General features: G+C 38.4%; 1 protein-coding gene across 1 annotated transcript in view; it reads right to left on the bottom strand.

The window, feature by feature from the left end:
• Positions 1-4,686: 4,686 nt before the first annotated feature.
• The window catches only part of LOC128657400 (gastrula zinc finger protein XlCGF7.1), a 281,497-nt gene continuing 261,268 nt past the window's right edge, over positions 4,687-24,915 (bottom strand). Inside the window, exon 5 of the mRNA XM_053711736.1 lies at positions 4,687-6,310. Within this exon, the coding sequence (XP_053567711.1) occupies positions 5,574-6,310 (737 nt within the window). The 3' untranslated portion in view covers positions 4,687-5,573. The remainder of the gene's footprint in view (positions 6,311-24,915) is intronic.

The following is a 24,915-nucleotide window of genomic DNA, read 5'->3' as shown; positions in this document are numbered from 1 at the left end:
CTGTAAACTTTTGGTAGCTATTCCTCCAGCTGTTGTTTGTATTGATTGTCATGACAAACTTGTTAAAGCAGATAATATTTCCTTTAGTAAAGTACCATTGCCTGTTGCAGTTCCTTCAACATCTAAGGTGCAGAATGTTCCTGATAATATAAGAGATTTTGTTTCTGAATCCATAAAGAAGGCTATGTCTGTTATTTCTCCTTCTAGTAAACGTAAAAAATCTTTTAAAACTTCTCTCCCTACAGATGAATTTTTAAATGAACATCATCATTCTGATTCTGATGATTCCTCTGGTTCAGAGGATTCTGTCTCAGAGGTTGATGCTGATAAATCTTCATATTTATTTAAAATGGATTTTATTCGTTCTTTACTTAAAGAAGTACTAATTGCTTTAGAAATAGAGGATTCTGGTCCTCTTGATACTAATTCTAAACGTTTAGATAAGGTATTTAAAGCTCCTGTGGTTATTCCAGAAGTTTTTCCTGTTCCTAATGCTATTTCTGCAGTAATTTCCAAAGAATGGGATAATTTGGGTAATTCATTTACTCCTTCTAAACGTTTTAAGCAATTATATCCTGTGCCGTCTGACAGATTAGAATTTTGGGACAAGATCCCTAAAGTTGATGGGGCTATTTCTACCCTTGCTAAACGTACTACTATTCCTACGTCAGATGGTACTTCGTTTAAGGATCCTCTAGATAGGAAAATTGAATCCTTTCTAAGAAAAGCTTATCTGTGTTCAGGTAATCTTCTTAGACCTGCTATTTCTTTGGCTGATGTTGCTGCAGCTTCAACTTTTTGGTTGGAAACTTTAGCGCAACAAGTAACACATCGTGATTCTCATGATATTATTATTCTTCTTCAGCATGCTAATAATTTTATCTGTGATGCCATTTTTTGATATTATCAGGGTTGATGTCAGGTTTATGTCTCTAGCTATTTTAGCTAGAAGAGCTTTATGGCTTAAAACTTGGAATGCTGATATGGCTTCTAAATCAACTTTACTTTCCATTTCTTTCCAGGGTAACAAATTATTTGGTTCTCAGTTGGATTCCATTATTTCAACTGTTACTGGTGGGAAAGGAACTTTTTTACCACAGGATAAAAAATCTAAAGGTAAAAACAGGGCTAATAATCGTTTTCGTTCCTTTCGTTTCAACAAAGAACAAAAGCCTGATCCTTCATCCTCAGGAGCAGTTTCAGTTTGGAGACCATCTCCAGTCTGGAATAAATCCAAGCCAGCTAGAAAGGCAAAGCCTGCTTCTAAGTCCACATGAAGGTGCGGCCCTCATTCCAGCTCAGCTGGTAGGGGGCAGGTTACGTTTTTTCAAGGAAATTTGGATCAATTCTGTTCACAATCTTTGGATTCAGAGCATTGTTTCAGAAGGGTACAGAATTGGTTTCAAGTTGAGACCTCCTGCAAAGAGATTTTTTCTTTCCCGTGTCCCAGTAAATCCAGTAAAAGCTCAAGCATTTCTGAAATGTGTTTCAGATCTAGAGTTGACTGGAGTAATTATGCCAGTTCCAGTTCCGGAACAGGGGATGGGGTTTTATTCAAATCTCTTCATTGTACCAAAGAAGGAGAATTCTTTCAGACCAGTTCTGGATCTAAAAATATTGAATCGTTATGTAAGGATACCAACGTTCAAGATGGTAACTGTAAGGACTATCTTACCTTTTGTTCAGCAAGGGAATTATATGTCCACAATAGATTTACAGGATGCATATCTGCATATTCCGATTCATCCAGATCATTATCAGTTCCTGAGATTCTCGTTTCTGGACAAGCATTACCAATTTGTGGCTCTGCCGTTTGGCCTAGCTACAGCTCCAAGAATTTTTACAAAGGTTCTCGGTGCCCTGCTGTCTGTAATCAGAGAACAGGGTATTGTGGTATTTCCTTATTTGGACGATATCTTGGTACTTGCTCAGTCTTTACATTTAGCAGAATCTCATACGAATCGACTTGTGTTGTTTCTTCAAGATCATGGTTGGAGGATCAATTTACCAAAAAGTTCTTTGATTCCTCAGACAAGGGTAACTTTTCTGGGTTTCCAGATGGATTCAGTGTCCATGACTCTGTCTTTAACAGACAAGAGACGTCTAAAGTTGATTGCAGCTTGTCGAAACCTTCAGTCACAATCATTCCCTTCGGTAGCCTTATGCATGGAAATTCTAGGTCTTATGACTGCTGCATCGGACGCGATCCCCTTTGCTCGTTTTCACATGCGACCTCTTCAGCTCTGTATGCTGAAGCAATGGTGCAAGGATTACACGAAGATATCTCAATTAATATCTTTAAAACCGATTGTTCGACACTCTCTAACATGGTGGACAGATCACCATCGTTTAATTCAGGGGGCTTCTTTTGTGCTTCCGACTTGGACTGTAATTTCAACAGATGCAAGTCTCACAGGTTGGGGAGCTGTGTGGGGATCTCTGACGGCACAAGGAGTTTGGGAATCTCAGGAGGTGAGATTACCGATCAATATTTTGGAACTCCGTGCAATTTTCAGAGCTCTTCAGTTTTGGCCTCTTCTGAAGAGAGAATCGTTCATTTGTTTTCAGACAGACAATGTCACAACTGTGGCATACATCAATCATCAAGGAGGGACTCACAGTCCTCTGGCTATGAAAGAAGTATCTCAAATTTTGGTTTGGGCGGAATCCAGCTCCTGTCTAATCTCTGCGGTTCATATCCCAGGTGTAGACAATTGGGAAGCGTATTATCTCAGTCGCCAAACGTTGCATCCGGGCGAATGGTCTCTTCACCCAGAGGTATTTCTTCAGATTGTTCAAATGTGGGAACTTCCAGAAATAGATCTGATGGCGTCCCATCTAAACAAGAAACTTCCCAGGTATCTGTCCAGATCCCGGGATCCTCAGGCGGAGGCAGTGGATGCATTATCACTTCCTTGGAAGTATCATCCTGCCTATATCTTTCCGCCTCTAGTTCTTCTTCCAAGAGTAATCTCCAAGATTCTGAAGGAATGCTCGTTTGTTCTGCTGGTAGCTCCGGCATGGCCTCACAGGTTTTGGTATGCGGATCTTGTCCGGATGGCCTCTTGCCAACCGTGGACTCTTCCGTTAAGACCAGACCTTCTGTCACAAGGTCCTTTTTTCCATCAGGATCTGAAATCCTTAAATTTAAAGGTATGGAGATTGAACGCTTGATTCTTGGTCAAAGAGGTTTCTCTGACTCTGTGATTAATACTATGTTACAGGCTCGTAAATCTGTATCTAGAGAGATATATTATAGAGTCTGGAAGACTTATATTTCTTGGTGTCTTTCTCATCATTTTTCCTGGCATTCTTTTAGAATACCGAGAATTTTACAGTTTCTTCAGGATGGTTTAGATAAGGGTTTGTCCGCAAGTTCTTTGAAAGGACAAATCTCTGCTCTTTCTGTTCTTTTTCACAGAAAGATTGCTATTCTTCCTGATATTCATTGTTTTGTACAAGCTTTGGTTCGTATAAAACCTGTCATTAAGTCAATTTCTCCTCCTTGGAGTTTGAATTTGGTTCTGGGAGCTCTTCAAGCTCCCCCGTTTGAACCTATGCATTCATTGGACATTAAATTACTTTCTTGGAAAGTTTTGTTCCTTTTGGCCATCTCTTCTGCCAGAAGAGTTTCTGAATTATCTGCTCTTTCTTGTGAGTCTCCTTTTCTGATTTTTCATCAGGATAAGGCGGTGTTGCGAACTTCTTTTGAATTTTTACCTAAAGTTGTGAATTCCAACAACATTAGTAGAGAAATTGTGGTTCCTTCATTATGTCCTAATCCTAAGAATTCTAAGGAGAAATCGTTGCATTCTTTGGATGTTGTTAGAGCTTTGAAATATTATGTTGAAGCTACGAAATCTTTTCGTAAGACTTCTAGTCTATTTGTTATCTTTTCCGGTTCTAGAAAAGGCCAGAAAGCTTCTGCCATTTCTTTGGCATCTTGGTTGAAATCTTTAATTCATCATGCCTATGTTGAGTCGGGTAAAACTCCGCCTCAGAGAATTACAGCTCATTCTACTAGGTCAGTTTCTACTTCCTGGGCGTTTAGGAATGAAGCTTCGGTTGACCAGATCTGCAAAGCAGCAACTTGGTCCTCTTTGCATACTTTTACTAAATTCTACCATTTTGATGTATTTTCTTCTTCTGAAGCAGTTTTTGGTAGAAAAGTACTTCAGGCAGCGGTTTCAGTTTGAATCTTCTGCTTATGTTTTTCGTTAAACTTTATTTTGGGTGTGGATTATTTTCAGCAGGAATTGGCTGTCTTTATTTTATCCCTCCCTCTCTAGTGACTCTTGTGTGGAAAGATCCACATCTTGGGTAGTCATTATCCCATACGTCACTAGCTCATGGACTCTTGCTAATTACATGAAAGAAAACATAATTTATGTAAGAACTTACCTGATAAATTCATTTCTTTCATATTAGCAAGAGTCCATGAGGCCCGCCCTTTTTTTGTGGTGGTTATGATTTTGTATAAAGCACAATTATTCCAATTCCTTATTTTATATGCTTTCGCACTTTTTTATCACCCCACTTCTTGGCTATTCGTTAAACTGAATTGTGGGTGTGGTGAGGGGTGTATTTATAGGCATTTTGAGGTTTGGGAAACTTTGCCCCTCCTGGTAGGAATGTATATCCCATACGTCACTAGCTCATGGACTCTTGCTAATATGAAAGAAATGAATTTATCAGGTAAGTTCTTACATAAATTATGTTTTTTAGTTATAATTTTATACATAAATTGTCTGCTTCTGCCAATTGAAACCACAACCCAATAAAATGGGTGTAGTTAGCAGGGAAAGCAAACCTCATTACCTGTCTAATTATTTACACAAGCCCACCTTATCTTTTTTATGGTTTACGCAAAGGCCAGTACGTAAAGAAAACAATGAAGAATTAACATTTTAATATGTCTCTATCATAGACACAAACTGAGTGCATTATTTTATCTAAACCTTTTTGTTTATATGTATTTTTGTAACCAGATCTTAAAGGGACATTATACACTAGATTTGTCTTTGCATAAATGCTTTGTGGATGATCCATTTATATAGCATATACAGGGTTTTGTTTTTTAAGTATAGTTTTGCTTATTTTTAAATCAACATTGAACTGATTTTCAGACTCCTAGCCAAGCACAACGTTTTGGAAGTATACTGATGTCTACCTACTCAAGCTTGCTTCTGTTTGTGTAGAGTCTTTTCATATGCAGAGGAAGGGGGGAGTGTCTTCTCTAGTTGGTATACATTCACTTTCAGTGGGTGTTTCAGCTAACCTGTTCAACCGAGCTAAACTGGGAGCTTCTAAGAGTTTTTAAACAGTTTATACTGGATTTTTATATCAGTATCTGTGCATATTAAACTTTATAGTAGTGTCTATTACATGCAGTTATGTAAAAAATGGTGCACACTGTCCCTTTAAGTTCAGAAATGTTTAGTATAGGTTGGAAAACAATAGGCAAAATCAGCTATTTCAAACGAGAAAAGAAAGGATAAAAGCTATTTGTACAAAATTTAAAATGGATAATTGGGAAAACATTAAAGGGGGGATTATTACTATACACTGTCCCTTTAAGAAGTCATGCTCTGATCTTCAAGATTTCTTTTAATATGAATTTTCTTATGATTAAGATCTGTTTCCCTTGTATGAATTTTCGTATGCCTTTTAAGAGTTGCTTTCTGAGTATAACATTTTCCACATTCAGAACATGAAAATGCTTTTTCGCCTGTATGAGTTGCCTGATGCTTAATTAGAGTTGCTTTCCTAGCAAAACATTTCCTACATTCAAAACATGAAAATGCTTTTTCTCCTGTATGAGTTTTCTGATGTGAAATCAGATGTGGCTTCTGAGCAAAACATTTGCCACATTCAGAACATAAAAATGCTTTCTCTCCTGTATGAATTTTCTGATGCTTAACAAGAGTTGATTTCTCTGTAAAACATTTCCCACAATTAGAACACGAAAATGCTTTCTCTCCTGTATGGATTTTCTCATGCTTAATAAGATTTGCTTTCTTAGTAAAACATTTCCCACAATTAGAACATGAAAATGCTTTCTTCCCTGTATGACTTTTCTGATGACTAATAAGAGTTGATTTATTTGTAAAACATTTCCCACATTCAGAACATGAAATTGCTTTCTTCCCTGTATGACTTATCTGAGGTCTTAAAATATTTGATTTCCTCGTAAAACCTTTTCGATATTCAGAGCATACATTTTCCACACGGCTTCTTTGATTTTGAAGAAGATTGACAAAAGTATCTGTACTTTCACCATGACTAGGATTACTGCAGTTTTTAAATTCACCTGTTGATAAGAAATATAATGGGATTAATGTTAATTATTAATTACATAATTATTATATTTTGAGGACATTTGAACTGTTCTGAATGAATGACTACCACAAGAGTAAGGGGCAAGCTATGACCCCTGACACCTTTTCCCAGCTCCATGTTAAGGTTTAAGGGCAGTTTGCTAGACATTAAGTAATATGTTTTATTTATTTTATAGCAAGCATTTAAAAAAAGAATCATATTAACAAATACTATATTTTTATAAGATTTCCGATACAAATATTGTACAGCTGTAACAAAATACATAAGAATCACTTACCAACCACCATCCTATTTGCAACAAAAAAAAACAACCTAAAAGCTATATACAATTAAGAAAAAAAAAAAATCTTTCTTTTGTAAATCTGCTAATAGTATAGTTTTACTAAATGTGTTTAAAATGTAATCTGCTTTGTTTACTTAAAACCTTTAAAGGGACTGTCAAGTCAAAATTAAACTCCCATGATTCAGATAGGACATGCAATTTTAAACAACTTTCCAATTTACTTTTATAATCTGCTTTGTTCTCTTGGAATTCTTAGTTGAAAGCTTAACCTAGATAGGCTCATATGCTAATTTCTAAGCCCTTGAAGGCCGCTTCTTATCTGAATGCATTTGACAGTTGTTCACAGCTAGAGGGCATAAGTTCATGTGTGCTATATAGATAACATTGTGCTCACGCACATGGAGTTATTTAAGAGTTAGCAGTAAATGCGCTACGGAAATTGGCGGCGCTATACAAATAAATGATAATAATAATAAATGCCTGAAATGCAAGTCAATAGATAATAAACATTCATGTGATAAAGGGGTTGTTAGAAGAGGCTTAGATACAAGGTAATCACAGAGGTAAAAAGTATATTAATATAACCGTGTTGGGAATGGGTAATAAAGGGATTATCAATCTTTTTAAACAACAATAATTCTGGAGTAGACTGTCCCTTTAAATAGCAAACCCAGCAAAACAAAAAAAGTTTTCATGTCTATTTAAAGTATAATTTATCACACAATATCTTTCACTAACCATTTTATGATATAGATTTATGTTAAATTACAAAAGATAGGTGTTTATAGATATAAATATATACATACACACATACACAGTATTTTCCAAAAGTAAGTACACCCCTCATATTTTTGTAAATATTTTATTATATCTTTTCATGTGACAACACTGAAGAAATGACACTTTGCTACAATGTAAAGTAGTGAGTGTACAGCCTGTATAACAGTGTAAATTTGCTGTCCCCTCAAAATAACCCAACACACAGCTATTAATGTCTAAACTGTTGGCTACAAAAGTAAGTACAACCCCAATTGGAAATGTCCAAATTGGGCCCAATTAGCCATTTTTCCTCCACGGTGTCATGTGACTCGTTAGTGTTACAAGGTCTCAGGTGTGAATGGGGAGCAGGTGTGTTAAAATTGGTGCTATAGCTCTCGCACTCTCTCATACTGGTCACTGGAAGTTCAACATGGCACCTCATGGCAAAGAACTCTCTGAGGATCTGAAAAAAAGAATTGTTGCTCTACATAAAGATGGCCTAGGCTATTAGAAGATTGCCAAGACCCCGAAACTGAGCTGTAGCATGGTGGGCAAGACCATACAGCGGTTTCACAGGACAGGTTCCACTCAGAAGTTGAGTGCGCATGCTCCGTGTCATATCCAGAGGTTGTCTTTGGCAAATAGACGTATGAGTGCTGCCAGCATTGCTGCAGAGGTTGAAGGGGTGGGGGGTCAGCCCATACTCCGCACACTACTCTTACCAACATGAAAGAAATGAATTTATCAGGTAATTTCTTACATAAATTATGTTCTTTCATATAGGTGGCGAGAGTCCACAAGCTAGTAACTGATGGGATATAATACCCAAGATGTGGAAGTCCACGAGTAACTATAGAGGTAGGGAAAAAATAAAAACAGGAAGGACAAACAAAAACATAAATTATGTGTATCAGATAATTTCCTTTCCTTCTATACAGGGAGTCCACAGCTACATTCATTACTTGTGGGAAATGCTGTACTGGCCACCAGGAGGAGGCAAAGACACCCCAGCCAAAGGCTTAAATATCTCCCCCAACTTCCCTCATCCCCCAGTCATTCTGCCGAGGGAACAAGGAACAGTAGGAGAAATATCAGGGTGAAAAAGGTGCCAGAAGAACAAGTTAAAATTTAGGGCCGCCGAACAGAGAGACCACGGGTGGGAGCTGTGGACTCTCCCTGTACAGAAGGAAAGAAAATTATCTGGTATGCATAATTTATGTTTTCGGACCCACTACATTAATAGACTCCGCCTTCTCTTAGATCTGTATACACTGAACACCCATTGAGACGTTCACGGCACAAACTTCCATGTAACATATGTTAATATATATTCATTGCCCGACACGCTGCTCTGATTTTCACACTATAAGGTATATGATGATGCCTTGTTGTTATTTAACTATCACGATCGTTAGTACCGCCATTTAAGCAGACTTGGTTTGTTTGGGTAACTTGATTCTGGTGACGTTTCACAAATAGCTGTATGCAATTATTATTTCCCAGTTTATGATTTTAGTTGCTGTGTGTGAATGACAGCTATGTAACAAGATTATCTGATATATTGTATCAATTTTGCGTCCCAATTTAAATGCATTATATGTTTTTCTGCAAGTTTGACCCAATAAGATCACTCTGACCTTCTCTATTTGGTTATCATTTTTAACCAATCCTCATACTATTTCTGAAATATTTACCATTGTTACCATGACATGTTTAATTGATGTACTCCCACACCAGGTGTGACTGATTAGGTTTGATACTCTGTATGGTTTATATAGCAAGTGTTTGTGAAACTTTTTTATGCCTGATGAAACAACCTTTGGGTTGAGAAACACGTTGTATGTTTTTATGCTTTTACTAAAGTGAAAATATTTTTAATTTATCCCTTGCTGCCATACTTTATTTTATTTCATCTACTGCTTGGAAACTCTCTGATGTTGTCTTTTGGGGATTATCCACCTGAGTCTTGAATCGCCTTGGAGCGTATCCTATTAGACCGGAGGCCAGTCTGCTGGGTGACTGCTTAATCCCAGCTTGCTACTATTGCACCAAGGGAGGTGCTCTGCATCACGTGAGTGCAACTTTATTTCTATCAATATCAAATCGTTGAACCAAACAATACTGGGCCATAAGGGGCATTATTTTGCTTTAACCGCATTTAGAGACTCCTGAGTCTTCGTCAGAGGCCAGTCTGCTGGGTGACTGTTTGACTTCAGCCTGCTCTATTTGCACTATAAAGGTGCTTCATCAAATGTGAGTTTAATATATCACACCAATATCTGCCATCCAGTTAGACAATACTAGGCCATGTGGCGCTTCTGTTCCTCTATGTCATTCACAGATTGCTGAACCTGGATCGTGACCTGATCCTTCACAGATAGCTGCCTGGACCTACAATTGTGTTTAGGAGTATTTATTTAACACTGTACTTATACACTATTATTAACCACATATCATTTTGTTATATAATTTGTGCTTATAAGATTTGCATTTTTATCGTACACGTCATGTAATTTGTGCTTATAAGATTTGCATTTCTATCACATACATGTTCTCTATATTATCCGATTTTATATATTAATTATTGTACTATATATTGGTTGGACACCATTCAAGGGTGCTATATATATATATATATATATATATATATATATATATATATATATATTGCATTTACTATCGTGGAAACACCCGATAAGGAGGGTCACATTGCAAGGCCATAAACTCAGAGACTTCTGCACGCAAAAGCCTCATGCATAGGTACAAAGGTAACCTGATGCAAAAACAATAAGAACAAGATCCAAAACCCCAAGAAGGAGCATCAGAACTACACACCGGCCTGAATGCAGTCAGAGCCCTAACAAAAACTGTACGTCCAGAAGCTCAACGAGCCTCTGGAGCCAAAAAAAAAACAAACAAAAAAACATACAGGGCCAAAACTGTCCCAACAAGGAACTAGCTAAGAGGCCCTTCTCCAGATCATCCTGAAGGAAGAAAAGAATCCTAGCAGGCCTGAATAGTGAGCCAGGACGAACCACACTCTTCACAGCCGAAGGGGTCCTCCACACCTATGCTAGATGATGAGGGACCAGCTTACACACTAACCTCTCAGAAAAACCTTCTCTTCGGCTAAGACTAAGCGACAGCTCGCAGTCCGCCTCAGAGAAAAGAGATTTGAGGAAGCAAAGAGACCTTGTTCCAGCAGATCCCTGCAACAAGGTAACCTTCATGGAGGCGAAACCAATAAATAGGGAACCACGATCTATGCGGCCTCAATGGAGCAATCAGTATCACTGATGCCTGCCCCTGCTAGATTCGAGCCACCACTCAAGGAAACAGTGATATGTCAGAAAAGGAAAAAAGTGCAATGAAACTCTAAGGCACCACTAATGTATTCATTAGCTAAGCCTGAGGATCCCTGAACCACGACCCATAATAGGTAAACTGGAATAGAGATGGGACGATCTGAGATTCTCATTCGGTATCCCTTCCAGTTACAATTCAGATAAAAGGAATTTCTCTAGATAACATCCGTCCTGGACGATCCCCCCGGAGAGAGGGTCTCTGACAGCGAGCAGCAGTGGGCCTCTAACCACTACCAGACCCTAGATACTACCCTCAACGCTAGGGAGTCTCTTGTTTTCAGAAGGAGATCCAAGCCAGCAAAAGTAAGACTGACTAGAATCCCTACACTGAGACAAACCCAGTAGACTAAACCCTCAGAGCATAAAAGATTGCCGGAAGATCCAAAAATATAAATGGGAGGGAAAACCTCCTGAGTTTCCTGGCCCCCTTAGGCACGCCCTCTCCAACATGACGGACTTTCGACCGAAGTCAAAACCGACCCGGGTGATTTAAGAAAGATGTGCCACAGGACAGGGAGATCTTGACAAGGACACTGGAGAGCTATTCTCTCAACCAGTAGTCCAGGTAAATCTGCAATGACAGATTCAAAACGGCTCCACTCCACTGCCTCAGCATACACCGAACCTCAGCTGGGATGAGACCTGGCAAAAGGAACGAAGTCCAATATGGACCCCATGACAAGTCATCATCCTCCAACACAGAGCTAGCGATGGCCTGAATGAGGTCTGAAGGGTCACGACCTGAAGAGGCTTACCCCAAAGAAAAGTCTACCTGGCTAAGAAGGCTAAATTAGCATCCAGGAATCCACCCTGGCACCTACATCAGAAAAACTCTGGTCTAGATCCATCTCTGAGGATCGAGGCAGACAGATGAAAACCCTAAAAGTCTTCTAGCAGACGAAATGATGATAATTAAACCAGAATCGTCAAGACAAGGAAAGCTACAGTTAGATCTGGGTTCTGTCCACTGCCAATATAAAATCCCAGATCCTAAAAAAATTCTAGAATCAGTAGCAAGACTAAAAAAAAACAAAAAACCCCCCAAAGTACTGGAAGTGCCGGTCCTTAGGAACCAGAAAGTTCCCAAAGTAGGAATAAAAAGGTATGATATCCTTCCTCAACAGTGATCCTGCACTGCTCCTCCCTTACAAAAGGTAAAGTGTACCTTATAGTCTCCCTCTGGAACAAGGAGACATGATAAGTTCCCTCCCTCTATTGGACCATGAAACAACAGTGGTTTGAATAATATCCTCACACTACGATAGGCACTGGGACAATGACTCCAAAAGAGAGCAAAAACCCACTCACACTTGAAAAGGCTTCTCTCACTCTGTCTGAAAGACAGGATCAAGAGAAAGAAAAACTGCCCTGTAAGGCTGGATTTGAAGCCTAGCTCTGACCTCTAGGACCCATGGATCCTATACTTATTCCAGGACTAAGTCGGCTCCAAAACTACCTGGATAGTTTAGGTCATCAAAACGGTAAAAAAATGCAGAATAGCGGACCCAAGTTAACGCTTTCTCTCAAGCGGAAGGAAAGAGTAGACCTAGAAGTCATATCTGTCAGAGCAAATCGAGGTCTAAACAGAAAAAAACTAGGGCTTAGAGGCTAGAAGTCTGCGAATAATCCAGAAAAGGAATTATAAGCTCCAATGGCTTAATTCTTTCTTGAAAATATCGAGGGAACCATCACCTCAAATCGAGACACAGATGCTTCAACAGGAAGTCTCCAGAAAATGCGACAACCTAAGTTGTCAGTACATAAATATCCCGTAAAACGAAACATCTTCCTAAAAAGAGTTTCCAACAACCAAGAGCTCTAAGAATAAACAATTCTTAAACGGAATAGAAAAAGCAATAGGCAAATGCACAAAAAAGTGATAGCCAAGTAGGAATGTGCAACGACACAACCCCCCTATAGAGCAGGACATTTTATGCCTAAGATAGTATTTGGGACTCATGCATTTGACTCTACCTTCTAGTTAAACAACCACATGTTCTTATATCAGATTATGACAGATCCTACTACAATTGATAGCGTTGATAAAAAAAACGTTATAGCTTATATATATATATATATATATATATATATATACACATACCGTATATATATTGTAACAGGAAACACTTAACCACGGTCTCTAGGGCACAAATGCAGCACAGGACAATCCACTGTAGTTTAAAAGGCTTTATTTTTCACAGCAATAACAAACAGGCAGTTCATTTTCAAAAGAGGGAAATCCTTCCTCTGCAGCAAGGTTAAGTACTTTTAAATGTGTCCCAGCACTTCACAGCATTCCACAAGTGCTTTGTAAAAATAATGTCCTTTTACAGTTCACAGGAACAAAAGTCTTTTACACAGTGTAACAAACACACACACCAGCCTCTGTAGCTGTGTAACACTCTCTCAAGGCCTAAGTGAGGCTGCTATTTAAACCCTCACAACTTCTAATTAGCCACATCTGTGATTAGCTGCTGGACAGCTTCACAGCTGTCTGGGATAATCAAATACACACTCTTTCTCCCTGGGGTTTTAACTGAAAGGAGAAATAGCATGTACAATGCTTGGTCTTAAATATCTTCCATTTATAACCAGGCCTTGCTTTCTGTCACATATCCTCCCCCCCAGCTCACACCCAGTGGGTTGAGCGACCATGGACATCAATGAATGTACCCGAGACAAACCATCAGCATTGCCCTGCAAAAGACCAGCCCCGTGCTCAACAGTAAAATTGAAGGGTTGCAAGCTAAGAAACCACCTAGTAACCCTTGAATTTGTTTCCTTATTCTGACTCATCCATGTGAGAGGAGCATGATCTGTTATTAATTTAAATTTTCTTCCCAACAGATAGTACCTAAGGGTCTCTAAAGCCCACTTAATGGCAAGGCATTCTTTCTCCACTATAGAATAGTTCTTTTCCTGTGAAATAAGTTTTCTGCTTAGGAAAAGGACAGGATGCTCTTCTCCCTGACACTCCTGCGAGAGAACTGCTCCTAAACCAACATCAGAGGCATCTGTCTGTACAATAAAATCTTTAGCGAAATTGGGGGTTACCAAAACTGGATGGGCACAAAGGGCATCTTTCAAATGCTTAAAAGCTTGTTCTGCTTCTGGGGACCATTTTATCATAATTGGGGCCCTTGCTTTTGTGAGATCTGTCAAGGGTGCCGCAATTGTAGCGAAATTCGGGATAAACCTTCTATAATAACTAGTTATCCCAATAAATGCTCTTACTTGTTTTTTAGTTAGAGGCTGTGGCCAGTTCTGTATGGCCTCTACTTTTGTTGTCTGAGGTTTAACTAATCCTCTACCAATAGTATAACCCAAGTACTTAGCTTCCTGTAAACCAACAGTACATTTTGCAGGATTGGCAGTTAACCCAGCGGACCGTATTGCATCAAGTACTGCTTGAACTTTTGGAAGATGGGATTCCCAATCTGTACTATAAATTATAACATCATCCAAATATGCTGCCGCATAACGAACATGGGGTTTCAGAATTCTATCCATCATCCTCTGGAATGTTGCCGGGGCCCCATGTAAACCAAATGGCAACACCGTATACTGAAATAAGCCCTCTGGGGTTGAAAAAGCTGTCTTTTCCTTTGCTTGACTAGTGAGAGGCACCTGCCAATACCCTTTCGTTAAATCAATTGTAGTGAGATAACGTGCTTTTCCTAGCCTTTCTATTAACTCATCTACTCTAGGCATTGGGTAGGTGTCAAATTTGGAAACACAATTAAGCTTACGAAAGTCATTACAGAACCTTAATGAACCATCCGGCTTTGGAACAAGCACGATTGGACTGTTCCACTCACTTTGTGATTCCTCAATTACCCCAAGCTTTAACATTTTTTTCTACCTCCAGTTCAATAGCCTTTCTACGAGCCTCAGGGACCCTATAGGGTTTAAGGCAGACCTTCTTCCCTGGTTCTGTTATTATGTCATGCTTAATAACATTAGTTTTTCCCGGTACCACAGAAAATACCTCTTTGTTTATTCTAATAAAATCCTTGACCTCTCGCTTCTGATGTACAGATAGGGTTTCCGATATATTTACCTCTGGTTCAGTGACAGGGAGTTCTGTAGGTTTTAAGGCAACTAAAACTTCCCTATCTTTCCAAGGTTTTAACAGATTTATATGATATATTTGCTCAGGTTTCCTTCTCCCTGGCTGACTTACTTTGTAATTAACATCACCCACTTTCTCAATTATCTCATATGGGCCCTGCCAAGTAGCCAAGAATTTATTTTCAACTGTAGGGACCAGAACTAACACCCTATCCCTAGGTTGAAACACCCTGGCTCTAGCATTACGGTTGTAGCTGTACTTTTGTGCTTCCTGTGCTTTTCCCATATGTTCCCTTACAATGGGCATGACAGCTTCCATACGATCCTGCATTTGGGAAATATGTTCAATAATACTTCGATAAGGTGTTGTCTCTTGCTCCCAAGTCTCTTTAACTATATCTAGTAATACCCTGGGATGCCGCCCATATAACAGTTCAAATGGGGAAAAACCTGTAGAAGCCTGGGGAACCTCCCTGATAGAGAACATTAAATAGGGTAACAGAAGGTCCCAATTTCTCCCATCTGTGTCAATTACCTTTCTTAGCATACTTTTGAGAGTTTTGTTAAACCTTTCTACTAAACCATCAGTCTGAGGGTTATATACTGAGGTCCTTAGTTGTTTTATACCAAACAACTTACACAATTCTTTTGTAACCCTGGACATAAATGGAGTTCCTTGGTCTGTCAAAATTTCCTTAGGTATCCCGACCCTGCTAAACATTAGCATGAGTTCTTTTGCTATGGACTTTGCAGAGCTGTTATGAAGGGGAACTGCCTCAGGATAGCATGTAGCATAATCAAGGATTACCAGTATATACTGATGTCCTCTAGCAGATTTAACCAGCGGACCCACCAAGTCCATAGCAATTCTTTCAAAAAGCACATCAATTATAGGCAAGGGCACTAAAGGGTTACGAAAATCTTTAGCAGGAGCTGTAAGTTGACACTTAGGGCATGAAGCACAATAATCCTTGATGGCTACAAATATCCCTGGCCAATAAAACCTTCTAAGAACTCTCTCTTTGGTTTTCTCAACTCCCAAATGCCCCCCTAGAATATGGTTATGTGCAAGATTTAATACAGTGTTCCTAAAAGTCTGGGGCACCAAAAGTTGTATAACAATGTCTGTTCCTTTCTTCTCTACACGATATATACCAAATCATTAACTGCTTCAAAATAAGGATAGGGTAATACATTTCCTGGCTGTGTCACAACATCATTTATAACCCTGATATTATTTCTTGCCTCTACCAATGTTGGATCCTCCCATTGGGCTTTTTTAAAATTACCAGGGCCACCAACCAGATCTACCAAATCATCAATATTTTCCGAGCTAGTACTTGGTACTTCATCACTCTGAGAAGGTTGATCACCTACTAATACAGGCATAGGGCAATAAATCTTATTTTTCTCCTTTTCAATGGAACCCCCTTCAAAATCAGTTTCAGAGAAAGGAAATACATAAATATCAGAAGTTTGACATATTTCTGGAGATTCCCATAACTCCAGAAATTTTGGAAAATCTCTCCCTATCACCACCTCATGGGCTAAATTTGGTACTACACCAACACAATATTTTAATTTACCACACTGAGTCTCAATCTCCACCTCAGCTGTAGGATATTCCCGTTTATCTCCATGAACACAGATAATTCCCATTTTTTTCCCATAATCTAATACTGCATCTAGTACTAAAGATTTAGCCACTAGTGTGACCATACTTCCTGAATCAAGCAAAGCCCTAGACACTTTACCATTAACCGTCACAGTACACCAATGGGAATCATTATTAACAGAGCTGTTGCTATTAGACAATAGTGAATGTGCAACATTACAGTCCATAAATTCATCTTTATCACAGTCTCTAGCAATATGCCCAACCTCATTACATTTAAAACATCTTACAGGTTGGTTATATTTAAATGTTTCCTTAATTCCTGGGGAAATGTCTCTGGTGTTTTGCCTATACACCTGCTGCTCTCTTATCCCCTTTATCCCCTGAACAGTCTTACCAGTTCTTGTAGAGCTCTGGGACTTGGGATTGTGGGGCTGATCCATTGAAGATTGTTGCAAAACTTCTCCTGAAGCTATAAATCTTTCGACCAATACAATCAACTGATCCGCTGTTTGAGGATCACCTTGATTAACCCACAGCCGCAGGGAAGCAGGTAATCCACACTGAAACCGGTCCATCACCAGTAGTTCCACTATTTTGGTAGCCGAATTAACCTCTGGTTGCAGCCACTTCCTGGCAAGGTGTATAAGGTCGAACATCTGGGATCTTGCAGCATTATGAGATGAAAACATCCAGGAATGGAATCTTTGTGCACGGACTGCCGAAGTCACCCCCAGGCGTGCAAGGATTTCTGCTTTCAATTTCTCATAGTCACTGGCTTGTGCTGGCTCTAAATCAAAGTAGGCCTTCTGAGGTTCACCACTAAGAAATGGCGCAAGTATACTCGCCCACTCAACTGTCGGCCATTTTTCTCTTTCTGCTGTGCGTTCAAATGCCAAAAGATACGCCTCAACATCATCAGCTGCTGTCATTTTTTGAAGATAATGACTAGCCCTTATTACTCTGGAACCTTGGCTGCCACCAACATATTCAGAGTTCAGTTTTTCTGATATGGCTTGAACCTCTCGTTGCAGAGTCTGTGTAGCACTTTGCTGCTCCTCCCGGGTCTTCCTGAATGTCTCAGCTTGCACAGCAGTCATCTGTTGTATCAACAATTCAGTGTTCTCCTTCTGTGATTTAGCCAGCAGCATAGCACTCTCTGACTGGGCCAAGACCAACTGTTGCAGTGCTGCACTATTTTCAGAAGCTTTTCTGTTAGTCTCCTGCTGTATAGCATTAGAATGGATCAAAGCTTTAATTACTTCCTCCATGTTGCTTGCAGATTATTATGCCCACAGACATACAACGTGGTTGCCCGCATTCTCCACCAAGTGTAACAGGAAACACTTTTAACCACGGTCTTCTAGGGCACAAATGCAGCACAGGACAATCCACTGTAGTTTAAAAGGCTTTATTTTTCACAGCAATAACAAACAGGCAGTTCATTTTCAAAAGAGGGAAATCCTTCCTCTGCAGCAAAGTTAAGTACTTTTAAATGTGTCCCAGCACTTCACAGCATTCCACAAGTGCTTTGTAAAAATAATGTCCTTTTACAGTTCACAGGAACAAAAGTCTTTTACACAGTGTAACAAACACACACACCAGCCTCTGTAGCTGTGTAACACTCTCTCAAGGCCTAAGTGAGGCTGCTATTTAAACCCTCACAACTTCTAATTAGCCACATCTGTGATTAGCTGCTGGACAGCTTCACAGCTTTCTGGGATAATCAAATACACACTCTTTCTCCCTGGGGTTTTAACTGAAAGGAGAAATAGCATGTACAATGCTTGGTCTTAAATATCTTCCATTTATAACCAGGCCTTGCTTTCTGTCACAATATATATATATATATATATATATATATATATACATACTGTATATATATATATATATATATATATATATTGGCTAATACTGAGGCTACACCTTTAGGCTTTCCGACTAGAAGTATTCATTGTTTTTATAGAATGGTTCAGATACTTATTTCTACATATTTGTCCCCAGGCCCTATAGTTTAGTTTGTGTTGAATTTATACTTTGATTTTAAAGTTTTCTTATGTGTTGCTCAGCACAGATTGAAGTACATAGCATTGCCTTTGATGCAATTCATATTTGTAATATAAGGTGGTTCTTCCATAAGAGTATTGTACAACGTTGTTCCCCTGCACGGTTTTACCTAGCCCCCTAACAGCTGATTGTGTTGTATAGTGTTTTAGTATTCACAATGTAGAGTATATCGCCTAGATTTATATATATAGTTGTTAAGGATCCAAGAGTGGTCCTATATGAACAGTATTATTATAAATTGGAGGTTTGAAAAGCTCACACCTTGTTCTCTTATAGTCCATCTTCCCCTATTTTACTCTGTTAATATAATCCTCTAGACTAGGTGACCAAAAAGTGACCACATTTTTTTCACCAGGGGTGTTATTCCCTTCATGCATTCCTAACATGTGCCAGGGGAATAATATATATTACATAAAATAAGGTTCATCATCTAAGACCCAAGAGTGGCCTCCTTTTGTTAAAGATTACCTGTTAAAGCTCATCTTCCTTTACAATACAGGGAGGTCCAGGAGTGGCCTAATGAGCCATCTAACAGGTACTGTATATAGTTGGTAAAGCAATCAACGTGTATGTGAAATTTGTAATTTGTCATAGAAGTGTGTGATGTACATCTTTCCTGACTAATATTAGCTATATGCATTGGAATTATTTTGAAGCTTATTGTCATTTATGATATGTATGCCTTGAATTGAACCTCAATAAAAATGATTAATATATATATATATATATATATATATATATATATATATATTGCTCATTATATAATTTGCGATCATCTAACATGTTGAGTTCAGTAAACTCAGCTTTGTATATAGGTATTTTGCAGCACAGTGACTGCACAGTGTATATCTGCGGGGTGGGGGTGAAGATTACTGCAGCACAATACATAAATATACAACTGAATTATAAATATTACACAGATACAAGCTGAATGTTACTGCTGAACTTGTCTATAAATAATCACTTTGATCTATCTGTGTTTTATCTATTTAAAAGTCACTTAACCCTGAGCTGCTCATTAATGTGTCTGCCGTGTAATTATTTTATTAATATTTATTTACATGAGACAAAATGTTACCATCACAGAACCTTCCCTTTACTTAATATGCGCTAATCACCTGTAGTCGTATTTATAGGAACTTCATCCTCCTCAGTCTTCGCCTGATCACACGTATACAGATCTTTTTTTATCTTAACTTTCACTATATCAGCTTTAGCTTCATCTATACAAATAAAGCAGATTCAGTTTTTATATCACATGATCTTGTTTTTATAACTTTACCATAAAACAGTTTGGACTAGATTACAAATGGTGAGGTAAATATTTTTTGTGTGTTGGCGACAACATCACTAGCGTTAAGCTTTTTGTGCTTTTCGGGTTCCACTAGTTTTACAAGTCGTAAAGTACCTAAATAACATAATTTATGTAAGAACTTACCTGATAAATAGTGGCAAGAGTCCATGAGATAGTGACGTATGGGATATACATTCCTACCAGGAGGGGGCAAAGTTTCCCAAACCTCAAAATGCTTATAAATACACCTCCTACCTCACTCATACCTTAGTTTAACGTGTAGCCAAGAAGTGAGGTGTAAAAGAAGGAGTAAAAAGCATACAAAAAGATGAACTGGAAAAAATAATGTGCTTTTGCGTTATACAAAAAATCATAACCACAAAAAATAGGGTGGGTCTCATGGACTCTTGCCACTATGAAAGAAATGAATTTGTCAGGTAAGTTCTTACATAAATTATGTTTTCATTCATGCGGCAAGAGTCCATGAGCTAGTGACGAATCCACGAGTCACTAGAGAGGGAGGGATAAAATAACAACAGCTAAAACTGCTGAGAAATTAAATCCGAATAATTAAGTTTTCTTTTAAAAAACAAAACAAAAAAAAACCTCAAATCAAAAGGCATTAGAATCAGACAACTGTCTGAAGAACCTTTCTACCAAAGGCTGCTTCCGAGGAAGCAAACACATCAAAATGGTAAAATTTAGTAAAAGTATGCAGAGAAGCCAAAGTTGCAGCTTTGCAAATTTGATCAACTGAAGCTTCATTCTTAAAAGCCCAAGAAGTGGCAACTGATCTAGTAGAATGAGCTGTAATTCTTTGAGGCGGAGACTGCCCTGCCTCCAAATAAGCTTTGTGAATCAAAAGTTTCAACCAAGATGCCAAAGAAATGACAGAGGCTTTCTGACCTTTCCTGGAGCCAGAAAAAATAAAAAATAGACTGGAAGTCTTTCTGAAATCTTTAGTAGCATCAACATAATATTTTAAAGCTCTTACCACATCCAAAGAAAGTAAAGAAATTTCAAGAGAATTCTTAGGATTAGGACACAAGGAAGGAACAACAATTTCCCTATTGATGTTGTTAAAATTCACAACTTTTAGGCAAAAAATTAAAATGAAGTCCGCAAAACAGCTTTATCTTGATGGAAAATCAGATAAGTAGACTCACAAGAGAGAACAGACAATTCAGAAACTCTTCTATCAGAAGAGATAGCCAAAAGGAATACCACTTTCCAAGAAAGTAGTTTAATATCTAAAGAATGCATAGGCTCAAAAGGAGGACCCTGCAAAATCTTCAAAACCAAATTAATACTCCAAGGAGGAGAAATAGATTTAATAACAGGTTTGATACGAATCAAAGCTTGAACAAAACAGTGAATATCAGGAAGTTTAGCAATCTTTCTATGAAATAAGACAGAAATAGCAGAAATGTGTCCATTCAAAGTATTTGCAGAGAAACCTTTTTCCAAACCATCCTGAAGGAACCGTAAAATCCTAGGAATTCTGAAAGAATAATTTTGAGTGGAACACCATGAAATATAGGTTTTCCAAACCCGATGATAAATCTTCCTAGAAACAGACTTATGAGCCTGTATTATAGTGCTATTCACTGAGTCAGAGAAACCTCTATGACTAAGGACTAAGCGTTCAATTTCCATGTCTTCAAATTTAGAGATTTGAGATCCTGTTGGAAAAATCACCCTTGAGATAGAAGGTCTGGCCTTAAAGGAAGTGGCCAAGGCTGGCAACTGGACATCCGGACAAGATCTGTATACAAAAACCTGAGACCATGCTGGTGCTATCAGAAACACATTAGATTGTTCCATTTTGATCTTGTAGATCAACTTTGGAAGAAGTACCAGAGGCGGAAAGATATAAGCAGGTTTGTAAAACCAAGGAACTGCTAAGGCATCCACCATCTCTGCCTGAGGATTGCTGGACCTGGAAAGGTATCTGGGAAGCTTCTTGTTTAGACGAAAGGCCATCAGATCTAGTTCTGGAAGACCCCACATCTGTACAAGATGAAAAAACACATCTGGATGAAGAGACCACTCCCCTGGATGTAAAGTCTGGCGGCCGAGATAATCCGCTTCCCAATTGTCTACACCTGGGATATGAATTGCAGAAAATAGACAAGAGTTGGATTCCACCCAAGAAAGTATCTGAGATACTTCTTTCATTGCTGAAGGACTTCGAGTCCCTCCTTGATGATTGACATATGCCACTGTTGTGATATTGTGTGTTTGAAAATGAATGCAAAGTTCTTTCTTCAATAGAGGCCACGCCTGAAGAGCTCTGAAAATAGCACAGAGTTCAAAAATATTGATTGGTAACCTCGCCTCTTGAGGTTTCCAACCCCCTTGTGCTGTCAGAGACCCCCAGACAGCTCCCCAACCTGTAACACTTGCATCTGTTGTGATCACAGTCCAAGAAGGACAAACAAATGAGACCCCTTGAACAATAAGGTGATGGTCTAACCACCAAGTCAGAGAGAGTTGAGTGTTGGGATTTAAGTATATCAGTTGTGATATTGGAGTATAGTCCCTGCACCATTGGTGCAACATGCAAAGATGTAGAGGTCTCATTTAAAAACGAGCAAAGGGAATTGCGTCCGATGCTGCAGTCATGAGACCTAAAACTTCCATGTACAAAACCACTGAAGGGAATGATGGAGACTGAAGGTTTAGACAAGCTAAAACTAACTTAATTTGTCTCTTGTCTGTTAGAGAAAGAGTCATGGAGACTGAATCTATGTGGAAACCTAAAAAAAGGCGACCCTTGTCTGAAGAATCAAGAAACTCTTTTGTAAATTGATCCTCCAACCATGTCTTTGAAGAAACCACACTAGTTGTTTTGTGTGAGATTCTGCTAAATGAAAAGATTGAGCTAGTACTAAGATATCGTCCAAATAAGGAAACACAGCAATACCCTGCTCTCTGATTACAGATAGAAGGGCACCGAGAACTTTTGAAAAGATTCTCTGAGCTGTCGATAGGCCAAACGGAAGAGTGACAAATTGGTAATGCCTGTCTAGAAAAGAGAATCTCAGAAAACAATAGTGGTCTGGATGAATCGGAATATGAAGATAAGCGTGCTGTAAGTCTATTGTGGACATGAAATGACCTTACTGAACAAAAGGCACAATAGTCCTTATAACGATCAAGAAACCTCAAGAATGGGGTTTATTAGCACTCATTCCTACTATTAAGTAAAGATTTAAAAAATTGAATTTTTATTTAGTCACAGTTAAAAAATGTATTTAACAAAGCGGCCTTATTTACAGATAATACCTAATAAACTTAGCAAACTAAAGTAACCTTGTCCCCCTGTTTCCTGGCCAATAACTGCTCCCTCGGCTTCAGGTGACAGGGACAAGAGACAAACTATAAAGTTAAGAAGTTAAAACCAATAAGTGCACCGAGGTGCTTACTAAGTACACACAAACGCTTTTCGGCTGTTGGTAGCAGCCTTTTTCAATGTGGCAAAGACAAGCCGAGGCCTGGGTGCCACCCCTTCTTATAGCACTTAGCTGCCGGTTAGCTGGCCAATCACAGGCAAGGGGCGAGAACCGCCCCGTAAAGCACCAATGACTTTCTTGTAAAAGTGGGCTTGTGCGTAACAGACCATCTGATTGGCTTGTAAGTCCGAAATGGATTCTTAAGATCAGCGTTATAATGTAATTACTGAGCTCCAATTTCTGTCAATTATTACCTTTATGTTATTTCGCCATCAGACATGTGAATAAACATCCCATTATTAGTGAAATGAGCGGACTTGAAATATACCCATTTTTAATCTATTTCGAAAAAAGCGGAGATTATTTATACTACGATTGTTTTTATCTCAAACTTTCCCAAAACGGGAGACCTTGTATATATATATATATATATATATATATATATATATATATATATAAGTCTTCACTAGCTTCGGTGACAGAGGTGATAAAGGGTTCTATTATGACAGTTAGCACTGTTGTCAATGGATCAGATCACCAATGAATGCGCTGCTATCGTCAGCCCAAGCGTCACAGGCAATCCGATTGGTCTACATTACAGACAAATGTCAGTGATCAATACACAAATTCACAGAGATGCACACTTATGATTATTGCGCTAAAAGTATAGCGAGAAATCCCCAACTATTGTTCTACCCCACATTCTAGGTGCAGTCTTCATGAGTGAGAAAAAGATTCAATGTACAAAAGCTACAAATCTATTACTATAATAGCCGATTATATCCTTATGCATCCAGTGATAGACTGAAGTGTGGAATCTTTGTCATCTTACAGAAAGATATGATTTCATATCCACACTCTGTATATATAAGCTTCTTATTGCTTCTATTATGACAACTGTCACTATTATACATAGATCGTAAGTGAGATTAGAAGTAACATATTTGTATACATCAAAATATAGATAGCTGTTACGTTTGAAGGACATAAGCACTCAAATAGTGGGTGAACAACTTTATTTAATGAATGTAGATATGGACATCTCCCCATGGGTAAATAAAGTCCATTGATCTCTATTTAATACATTAAGATTTCTTAAGCAAATACTTATATAAGCTCATATTAAGGGCACTGTTGTCACCAATAGTTGATAGTCATAGGTCAATTACATATTGCTAATATGTTAAACTACGGTCATGGGTGTGATCAAAAATATGGGATCAGCTAAGGAGGTACCACAGAATTAGTATGAAAATACATATAGGTGTGGCATACCATTAGAACAATATGTATGATTCCCATATAGTGAATTATTATAACCTAGGACCTATCTAATTATCATTATGTATTGCAGGCAGCTAAGGTAGAATTAAAAGTGCTATGGGCAGCACAAGGACTATAATTCCAATCTATATGTGAATCAATAATATGAACTATATATTTATTTTCATATGTCATTAAAAATATTGGCAGAAATTACTCGCAAATGTGATATTATTTCTATCACTTTCGCATTTTGATCTAGATGCCCTAGAGACAGCATATGGATGTTAATTATCATTAGTTCAACATTATTATAAAAGAGTGGAATTAAAATTCAGATCCAATAGGATATCATATGACATACAGAGACTCCGCCAACAGTTTAGACATTATAGAAATACCCA

The sequence above is a fragment of the Bombina bombina genome, chromosome 4 (genome assembly GCF_027579735.1).
Source record: "Bombina bombina isolate aBomBom1 chromosome 4, aBomBom1.pri, whole genome shotgun sequence".
Classification (NCBI taxonomy): Eukaryota; Metazoa; Chordata; class Amphibia; order Anura; family Bombinatoridae; genus Bombina; species Bombina bombina.
This window is presented reverse-complemented; position numbering and strand designations above follow the sequence as displayed.